This window comes from Trichinella spiralis, assembly GCF_000181795.1.
Source record: "Trichinella spiralis strain ISS 195 chromosome Unknown Scfld2, whole genome shotgun sequence".
Lineage (NCBI taxonomy): Eukaryota > Metazoa > Nematoda > Enoplea > Trichinellida > Trichinellidae > Trichinella > Trichinella spiralis.
Window position 1 is genome coordinate 5,600,023 of NW_003526941.1, and position 9,399 is coordinate 5,609,421.

The window sequence follows — 9,399 nt, forward strand, 5'->3', positions numbered from 1 at the left end:
AAACACATCTTTCGTCCCATTTTCAATTTAAATAATGCACTGCACATTTTGAGGAAAAACATTTTTTGAAAATTATTTTACGAAAAGCACGTTTCGCGTCATTTTCAATGAAAAATTGTTTCATGATCAAGAAAAAAGCACTACGTTTTATTTTAATAAAAAGAACAATAAAAATTTTGCAATTTTCAATTTGAATAATGGCAATCAATTATCAATAGATAAATGGAAGTTATGCAATTTGAAATTATTCAATTTCAATGTTATCTATCTTCTTTTTGTTTCAAATTTTTTTTGCATTTTTTTTGATTTTGTGATCATAGAGATAGTATTTGATCGATTTCCAAACGGATGAGTCATTTTTTTGCTTGTTTTTTTTATTTGCTTTGTTATTTTGAAATAAAAATAACGCGAAGGGCAATTTTTAGACGTCAGTGCAACCGACAGTGATGAAGAAAGCGACTATGCAATTGTGCGGCGTCCGAAAGCGCTTGATCCCAGCGTTGTGAAAAGTAATTTTATTTTAATTTTTTTTTAAAATATTAAATATTTTTGTTAAATAACAATTGAAATTAGTACTTATTAGCAGAGTTGTTTTAAAAAAAACAAAATAAAAAACACTGAATGATTGTCGCAAATTTCAAAAATTCATCTCTTCAAATATGCAATTTTATACTTTTCATTACGATTTTGCATTGTAAAAATGAAGCAATGCCATTTGATGTAGTTGTTATGGATTAGTAATTATTCTATTATTAATAGATTCATCGATTGTAAAGAATCTATATGGTTGCAATGAAGTTTGAATTATTTGAAATGAATTCAGTTCCAATTAATATTTAACTGAACAAACCTTACTTTCGAATATTGTTAGCAGTTAGTTATTCATTTCTTTTTTTTTCAATTTCAAGACAGCCAGCGCCCTATTTTTGGATGATTCATTTACTGCTTGATTGATTGATTGATTCATACATTCATTTGCATTGATTGTTTTATCGAGTTTGAATCTTTTATTCCTATGCGTATGTATGGGCGCTAGTTTGTGGTGGTGGTGGTGGTGGTATTTGATGAATTCAATCAAATTGGCTGAATTTGCAAATGTTCTCTCTCTTCATTTCAAACACGTCGTCTGCTTGGACCAGTGATGATTAAGTGACTGTTGAAAGCACCAGTATCAACAATAGCACTTACAGCGGATCGTGGGGGAGGGGTTCACACATGCACAACACTGATCGAGGGGAAATGCGCAGGGCGCATTGTGTTTTTATGTAAATAAACAAACAGTAATATATTATTATTAATTTGTTTACTTGTTTACTTTTCCAGTTTGTTGAATTGATCTATTCCTTTTCTGTTGTGTAGGCAGTTTGAAAACGGCCGACGATCTCGGCGCCATACCAAGCTTAAGCAATCGACGATCAATGTTGGAACAATCGCAAGAAGGTCGAGTGGAGCGAAAATCACAAATCGACGTCGACTTAACTCAAGCTGGCAAAGTGAAAGACAAACTTAGTCGGTATGACGGTGATATTGTTTTATTTTTATTTATTTATTTTGCATCTTTATTCCCTAGTTGTCTGTTTACGTTTTTATGTATATTTGCTTATTTTTATTGATTATTTTGAAGCTTTGTCGACGGGCAAGATGTGGAAGTGGTGGATTCACCAAAACGAGAGCAGGCAAGCAATATATATTTTTTTGGATTTCACTTTTAATATTCATACAGTTGTTTTTTTCTGTCTTTTAGATTGTACTAGAGGTTGGCGCTAAAGAGATCAAATCCAAGTGGGAATCGGCTGCGATGGAAAAAGCTCAACTGCCGTCGTTGGCCAGTGAAGAATTGGACGCGTTGAAGAATAGTTCAGTGAAAGTGAAGGAACGTTTCAAAGAACGCACAGCTGCGGATATTGAAGAGCGTGAACGTCAATCGCAGGTCGAAGCCGACCTGGACACCACGTTCAGCCGTGAAGCTAGGGAACAATTCCTCAAAGGATTCCAAGACACGGCCGTGTCCAAGCAGCCGATTGATGATATCAAATTTGCAGGTTGGGAAAAATTTGCAAAACTGTGAATAATAATAATGATAAGTGAAAGCCGCTTGTTCTTGTATCTTTAGAATTGGAAAATGTGAAGAAGAAGTTTGAAAATGTGGAAACAAAGCCGGTGGAACGTACCGAATTGGTCGATGCCAAGTGTGCCGAAATGGGCAACATCAAGGCGGCGTTTGAGCAGAATGCCGTTCAACAGGATGAACAAGACAGGCAGATGTTGAAGCAGATGCAAATTGAATCGGAATTTAAGCGATTCAAAAAGGAAAAACGACGTCTAGAAGAGAAAGAGCGTCGTATGTCCGACGAACGTGCCCAGGCTGAAGTCAAAGTAAGCTTTTTTTGCCAAAGTTGTTGTTGTTGTTGTTGTCGTTGTTGCTATTGGAAAAACCCTTCCAGACGGTCCCTTATGAAGATCCAACCGATGTGCGCCAGTGTGCGGAACTGAGCTCGATCAAGCAGCGGTTCGAACAAGGAACCGCTTTCCAAGCCGACCAAGACACTGCACCGAAAGTTAGGCCGGATTTGGATTTGGAAATCAAAGTTGCCAGCAAAGCGAGGGAAAAGTTCAAAAAATTGGACGAAGAAGCTCCGGCCGTTGTCCAACAGCCGACGGCGGTCGGTGTGGTCAAGGAAAGCAAGTGGACGAAGGAAACGGCCCCAGTGCCGGAACCGATCAACCGTCGCAAACCGGCGGACGACGCCGACGAGGCCGATTCCAACCAACCCGAAGATTTCGAAGTCAAGCATCTGTTGGACAAGTTCAAGCAGATTGGCCAGACGGCCCAAGCCGACGCCCAAAAGCCCAAGGGACCCAAGCCGAAGCGGGTCATCACTCCACCGCCCGAAGGCTACAAAGCCGAGGTGGAGTCGGTCGGCAAAGAGAGACCGGCCGGTGTGGTAGTATCCGACACAGGGAAGCAGGAAGAGCAGCCGCTTGTCAAAACCGACGCCAAGCAGTTGCGTGAAAAATTCGAACGCAATACCGCTGCTGCTGGTCACGTTGACGAAGAAGCCGCCGAAGAGAAGCGTCGTGAATTGGAAGAAGAATTTCGACGCATTAAAGGTACTGTGATGAATTGATTGATCTCAACTGAATCAATTAATTAATTATGGTAATTTTTCTCTACTTAAAGCTGAAAAAGAAATGGCAAAGAATCAAATTACAGAAGACCAAGATGATGCTGATGGTGATGGAAATGCAGCAGAAAATAAAGAGGATTTGGCCATTGCTGCTGAACATGCGCATAAAATGCGTGCCAGGTGGGAAAAAATACAAAAAAAGGAAGCAAAAAAGGCACAGAAGAGTACAATGCCGAGAAAAAATGTGAAAAAGGTATGAATTTGCAGATTTAATTTTTGTAAAATTATTTTTGTTGTTTAATTTTATCTTTTTTTAAAAAAAAATTTATTTATACCCATGAAACATACAGACACACGCAAATCTAAGGTCTGAATTTTCAGACGAATACCGACCAATAGTGCTACACAAAAGTGAATTGCCGAATTATCGTGAAATATTATTATGCTTTATAATTTTGGTTGTTTCTTTCTTTTATGCCGCGAGAATTTTCTTTTCTTAATATATTTTTAATATTTAATTTTACATTTAAATTCTGCTTTATTGCTTGACTTTGTGCTGCAGTTTATTTCTGAAATGCTTTGACAATGAGCAAATGGTCGTCGTCTTTGATGAAATACATATTGAATAAGCAAGCAAAGTTAGTTTTTCTTCATTTCCGTTCACATGTATTAATTATTATTCTCTTTCTCTTCATTGCTCTTACTTTCCCAATCTCTCTCTCTCCCTCTCTTTCTCTTTATCTGTCTTGAACTTGTTCCAATCTATATACATACATACATGTGTACAACTTTGATCTCACGAAAATGAAGATAAAAAAGTTTTTTATATTAAATTAATTGATATGCATATTTTTTTCGAATTTTTTGTTTCTGTTTCTTTCTGATGACAACTTGGAGAAATTTCTTTACAAGTACATCAACAAAGTAAGTGTTGCTGCGTGTAGAGAAGAGTTTTTCCGCTTAGCTAGCTACCAGTATATACAGTGTCCTTAGCATGTCTCTTTCTTCACCTACTGTCGAATGTAAATCTTAGTGCTTTTTAGAAGCGAAGATATTCTCTCCCTCCCCCCTCTCACCCTTTTTTTGTTTTACAAATTAGATATATTAACGTTTGCTTTTTCACACGGTCCAGAAGTTGTGTGGAAAATACTTTTGCTTCGTTGACCTTGTGCTAACCAATTAGCCATAATATAGCAATCTTACCCGATAATGAAATAACCTTAGAAATGAAAAGTTGCTTCATTCATTTATTATAAGCATAATGAATTGTAGTTAGTGCATGATGTTAGGTTTGACTATTTTCTTATTATTTCTCTTTTTAGAGAAATTGGTTTCCATTTAATAATATTTTTTATTTCAAATTTATTTGTAGATTTTTCCTACCGACCACAACAGTACTGCTTCTGTTCGCAGTTGTCCCGTCTGTTCGAAAACGGTTTATTTGGCAGAAAAAATCGAATGCGACGGTCTTTCTTACCATAAACCATGTTTCCGATGTAAATATTGTCACATTAATCTCAGGTAAGCGTTGGCATATATATAATGATGCCAATTGATTGAATGCATTTGGCCCCCATTTGTATACTACATTCGTGCAAGTATACTTATTTATCTTATCTTTTATTTATTTTTTTAGGTTGGAAACATTTGTAAACGGTCCGGACGGTATTTATTGCACGGCACATTATAAATTGTTGTTCAATAATCTTAGCAGAATTGTTTACGATGGACGTCCGGCGTCATTTTTGTGCTCGCTTAAATCTTGAAATTTCAACTGATGTAAAGCAACTTTTTTTCTGATTTCTTCTCATTTTTAACATTTATTTCAAAGAATTTCTTTTTTAAAAAATTAATGTACTTTTACAATTGACAATTGAAGAAAGAAGTTGCGCTGAAAATTTCGTCAACTTTCACTTCACAGGTTACGGTAGCAGGTGTAACTTGTTGTTTCGTATACTGTAGTGAACTCTGCCATTTGCCGCTTTATGTATGTCGATTGAAGGAGTTTTTTCTGTTTATTTCTCTTTTTCACTTGTTCACTGAAACTCTCCATCAGTGCAGTTGTTTATTTTTTGTGATTATTTTTAACATTGATATTCATGATACTGTGATACATATTGCACGTTTGCTGCGATTGGTTTGGTTATTTTCACCGTCAACTGCCGTCCTTCCTCACCTGTATGCTTGAACGTTGAAGGTAAAAGGATGTGTTTTGCTTATTCATTTTTGCTTCTGCGCTTATTTTTATTCAATGCGATTTGAAGTGAATTTCAATTTGCATTTTATCATCAAATTAGAAGTACAAAAGGCAGTTCATACAATAAAACTTTGATAATTTGTAAAATTCTTTGTAAAATTATGACAAAAGATTATTCGATGGTTATCATTAAGATGAGCTTGATTTCAATTTGATAAATGTGGAATGTTTTCATTTTGTTTGTCCGTTTGAGAAGTTTTCATTCAGCTCATTAGTAGATAGTTAGGAAAGGTTTGTTGGCTTTGGTTGTTCTCGTTTGGTATTTTATGTTTTTAGTGTTTGTTTGTTTGAAATTTTCAACGTGAGAAAATATACAAAAAAACAGCTTGAGGCAGCAGATGATTAATTGAACGAGAGAATCAATCAATCCAACTATCGATGGTAGACGGTGTTTTACGGGTTGGGCGTTTTCTCAGAAATTTGCATTATTTATTATTGATGTAAATTGATAATTGGCCCATATGTGCGACGCAATTTTCTAGCAAATGTGTGTTGGGAGTGACCCGAATTTCTTTCCGCCTCTCTTGTTTTTCTGACACACGCTAATTGTGGTGGTGTCTCCAATGGGTTGCACCATTGTATGTATGTGTGCACGTCTGTCCTAGCTGAACACGAAAAATGCTGCTTCATTTGTGGAACAAGTAAATTCACCTTCTGGCTATTCAATTCAGTGTTCATTCAATTTGACCGACAAACTACTACAACAGCTACTACTACTACCACTACTACATCATACTGCATCAATATGTAAATTGATATTGTGTTGAAACTATGGTTGTCATTTTATAATTTACAGCTACACAAAACTAAACTGCTGTCTATGCAAGCGAAAATGATTGGATTATGATTAAACCAAAGAAATTGTTTGATAATAATAAACTTGAGACAAATATTTTTTTCCCTTTTCAATTTACGCATCATACAAAGTTGGAATTTGACCACAGTATGCCTTGTAATAATAGTTAGTTAGTAGTTGTTTAGGGTTATTATTTATGTTATTTTGCTCGAATAGATCGCACCAAACGAAGAATACTGTAATAAATAATAATTACCATTCCACAGACAGACAGACGGACAGACAGATAATTCAGTAACATTCAACAGTAGGTAAACTTTAGAAATAATGTCCACCGATGGTCGTGTTGAATGGTCGCAGACAATGGCGACGGACAGCTTTTCACAAGGCTGTCACACGGCCAGGGCGGTGGTCGGCTACGCCGCAACGTTGTCCACCCTGGTCTACGTGTTCTTGTTCTGCAAGTACGCCAACCTGCGAACCAAGCTCAACTGGGCAGTGTGCAATTTGATAACAAGCAACGGTCTGCTGGCTCTGGCGATGGCCATCTTCAGCACGCTGAAGGCGGTCGACGAGCACTTTTTGCACGACTACTGCGGCTGCATCGTCTTCACCTGGGTGTTGGTGTTCTTGTCCTTCGCACCGTCATGGTCGGTGGCGTTGATGGCTTCGACCCGAGCGATCCATTATTCAAATTTCCCTTCACTTGATGAACGTCGACGAATCAGCTTACCAATTTTGGTCGCCGTGAGGCTGTTTACCGCGTCGGCCGACGCCATTGTCACATCGGTGATCGTCTCGCAGAAGGAAAGCATCGCCCTGGCCACCCGATGCACATACCAGCTCATGCTGGACACGTCGCCGGTTTACATGATATACACGCTTGTGATCATTTTGGCGTTGGTCACGGCCGGCCTGTGGGCTATCATCAGCCGGATACGTTGTCGTCGAAAATTGCTCGCCTCGTTGTCGGCCAACGGCGCCGTCGGCCACGATTCCTCCCCGTCTGCACTGCTCAAAGCCGACATCCCGTCCAACTTGTTCGCCCAACCCGGCCTGGTCACTTTGGGCTTGGCTCTGGCAGCACTGTTCACCTTGCCCAGGGTTGCTTTTTTCGTCGACGACAAATACTTTTGGCAAATATCCACCGTCTGCCCGGTTCTCATTGCCCTGCTCTTGCCGGCCATTTTCATCTACCACACCGACGAGTTTCGATCTCGTTTAGCCGAACTGCTTTTTCCAAATTCTCACCATAACAGTAATAATATCAGCAATAATCAACATGTTAACAATCATAATACCACTGCTTTACATCAGTGCTGTTGAAATTGTTATTCATAATTTCATCATCAGTTTTACCCTGTTTCTTTTTTAAAATCATCATATTTTTGTTAATATTATTTGCTTTTTTATATTTTTAATCCTATTTTTCGTTCCATTTTCCCTTCTTGTTCGTCTTCTCTTTGAAAATTATCCATCTTTCTGTTTCTTGTTCCACCAACAAAGCAAAAACAACAAATCAACAATTGTTAACATACATACATACAGCCGGTTAAATTAAATGCATTTTTACCTTAAATTTATTTATAAACAATTATGGTTTCTGCATTTTTATAGAAAAATCGATTGTTACTTATTTTTTAAAAATTTATTCATTCAAAATACAATCAAAAAATATCTACTGTTGCATCTGGGCTCGTATTTTCTTCTCCATCCATGTACGCCATTCCGTGCACCGAATTTCCAATCTTGTCATCATCTGTGAAATTTGAAAAAAAACAAACAATCAAAACAATCCAATACAATCTGAATATATATATATATATACCTTTCGGATAGTTTGGGGTGATGCGGAACCAGTGAATTCAGTAAGCGCATGTTGGTGTAGTTTTGCCATGTAACCAATGGTCAACGTGCCGTTGTCGCTTTTGTCTTCCAGTGTCTCCGATGCGGATGTTAACAAGTCGTATATTTCAATACCGGCTGACACTAAAGCCATTGTGCAACAATTCAAACTAGCACACAGGACTAAACCAAAGAAAAAAAATATACATATATGACTGAGAATAATATAATACAGGCAGGTAGGCAACTGAGGAAACTTTTCATATACATCTAATGAATAGTGATAATCAGTAGAACAAGAAATTGATTGTTTCATAAAGCAATTATTCTACATTTTGTTTTTTTTCATATTGTTTTAGATTGTAACTGTAAAAGTAAAATGTCACTTCTTATCTTCATCAGTATTATTTCTCAGTACGGTAGAGAGACATACATGGTTCAGTGAAAACTCATGCCTAGATAATATAAATTGATATTTTCAGTTAATTTATTATTTCCAGTAAACTTTCTCACACTGTTATTATTATTATATACATACAGGTCAAATATGATACTATTCTTAAATTTTCTCTTGCTAATCACTAATAATGACCAAGTTGACATATTTCACATATATATATATTGACACGATAACATTCTAAAAATGTTTTCCACTGAAATAATATTTCTCTCACTAGGTGTTAATCAATTTTCAAATGTCGAATTTTATTTCTAAATTCAATCCACTCACCATTGCCTGAATCTTGCAAAATGGAAATAATTAATACAATTTCCGCTTTTGGATACCTTTCAACGAGAACCACTGAATCGAATGCTTGCTGTATAAGTGTAGCTAAATTTTGTTCCTCACTCAGGGCGACTTCTTTGCGACGACGTTGTAATCGTGGCGTTTTGGCAAATGGGGCAAATCGAACCGAAACCGTCAATTTGCCGCAATTTGCCAACAGCATGCCCATGCTATCCTCGGAACTTTTGTGCGCTTCACGTGGACCAATGCTGAAATCAAATTCACCATTCCATAAAACACTCTTGAAAATTCTTCATCGAAACTTACTTACACTGTACATAATATTTTCGTTTTATTCATCTCAATATAAGCGGAACCTCGAAATGATTCAACACAGTTCATCTTCATACCTTAAATATATATATATTCTTTTTGAATTCAGCTTCTTGTAAAATCCTTTTTATTTCTAACATCTCTTTACTTATCCTTAACTCAGTTGCAACTGGATTCGATTGTTCCAAATTCTGTTCGCTGTTTTCAGCCTCTTTACACAACTTGCTGTATGGAAAAGAATTGTATTCCATATCTAGGATTTGAATTGATCTGAAAATTTCTTCACAAAGGAAAGTATAGACCCCAAATGATT

General features: G+C 36.9%; 3 protein-coding genes across 3 annotated transcripts; 2 read left to right on the forward strand and 1 right to left on the reverse strand.

The window, feature by feature from the left end:
* Nucleotides 1-1,418: 1,418 nt before the first annotated feature.
* Nucleotides 1,419-3,543, forward strand: Tsp_05856 (conserved hypothetical protein). Its single transcript, XM_003380084.1, has 6 exons — nt 1,419-1,493; nt 1,745-2,042; nt 2,114-2,376; nt 2,445-3,111; nt 3,215-3,308; nt 3,510-3,543. The coding sequence occupies exons 1-6, from the start codon at nt 1,419-1,421 to the stop codon at nt 3,541-3,543; spliced, it is 1,431 nt and encodes a 476-aa protein (XP_003380132.1).
* A 2,965-nt stretch (nt 3,544-6,508) lies between these two features.
* On the forward strand, nt 6,509-7,507 carry Tsp_05855 (hypothetical protein). The gene has a single exon (XM_003380085.1). It carries the CDS (start codon nt 6,509-6,511, stop codon nt 7,505-7,507), a length of 999 nt encoding a protein of 332 aa, XP_003380133.1.
* Nucleotides 7,508-7,859: 352 nt separating this feature from the next.
* On the reverse strand, nt 7,860-9,337 carry Tsp_05854 (exosome complex exonuclease MTR3). The gene is made up of 5 exons (XM_003380086.1): nt 9,257-9,337; nt 9,085-9,155; nt 8,757-9,022; nt 8,010-8,209; nt 7,860-7,940 (listed from the first exon to the last, which is right to left on the reverse strand). Exons 1-5 carry the CDS (start codon nt 9,335-9,337, stop codon nt 7,860-7,862), a joined length of 699 nt encoding a protein of 232 aa, XP_003380134.1.
* Nucleotides 9,338-9,399: the final 62 nt, after the last annotated feature.

Bases quoted from the DNA above. Each gene is read 5' to 3' on its own strand.
- Tsp_05854 (XM_003380086.1), bottom strand. From the start codon at position 9,337: ATGGAATACAATTCTTTTCCATACAGCAAGTTGTGTAAAGAGGCTGAA. The intron at 9,156-9,256 runs GTTGCAACTGAG...TAAGGTATGAAG, and splicing joins ATTTGGAACAATCGAATCCA to ATGAACTGTGTTGAATCATT. The intron at 8,210-8,756 runs GTGAGTGGATTG...TCTTTGGTTTAG, and splicing joins TTTGCAAGATTCAGGCAATG to TCCTGTGTGCTAGTTTGAAT.
- Tsp_05856 (XM_003380084.1), top strand. From the start codon at position 1,419: ATGTTGGAACAATCGCAAGAAGGTCGAGTGGAGCGAAAATCACAAATC. The intron at 2,043-2,113 runs GTTGGGAAAAAT...TTGTATCTTTAG, and splicing joins TGATGATATCAAATTTGCAG to AATTGGAAAATGTGAAGAAG. The intron at 3,309-3,509 runs GTGGGAAAAAAT...CTGAATTTTCAG, and splicing joins GCGCATAAAATGCGTGCCAG to ACGAATACCGACCAATAGTG.
- Tsp_05855 (XM_003380085.1), top strand. From the start codon at position 6,509: ATGTCCACCGATGGTCGTGTTGAATGGTCGCAGACAATGGCGACGGAC.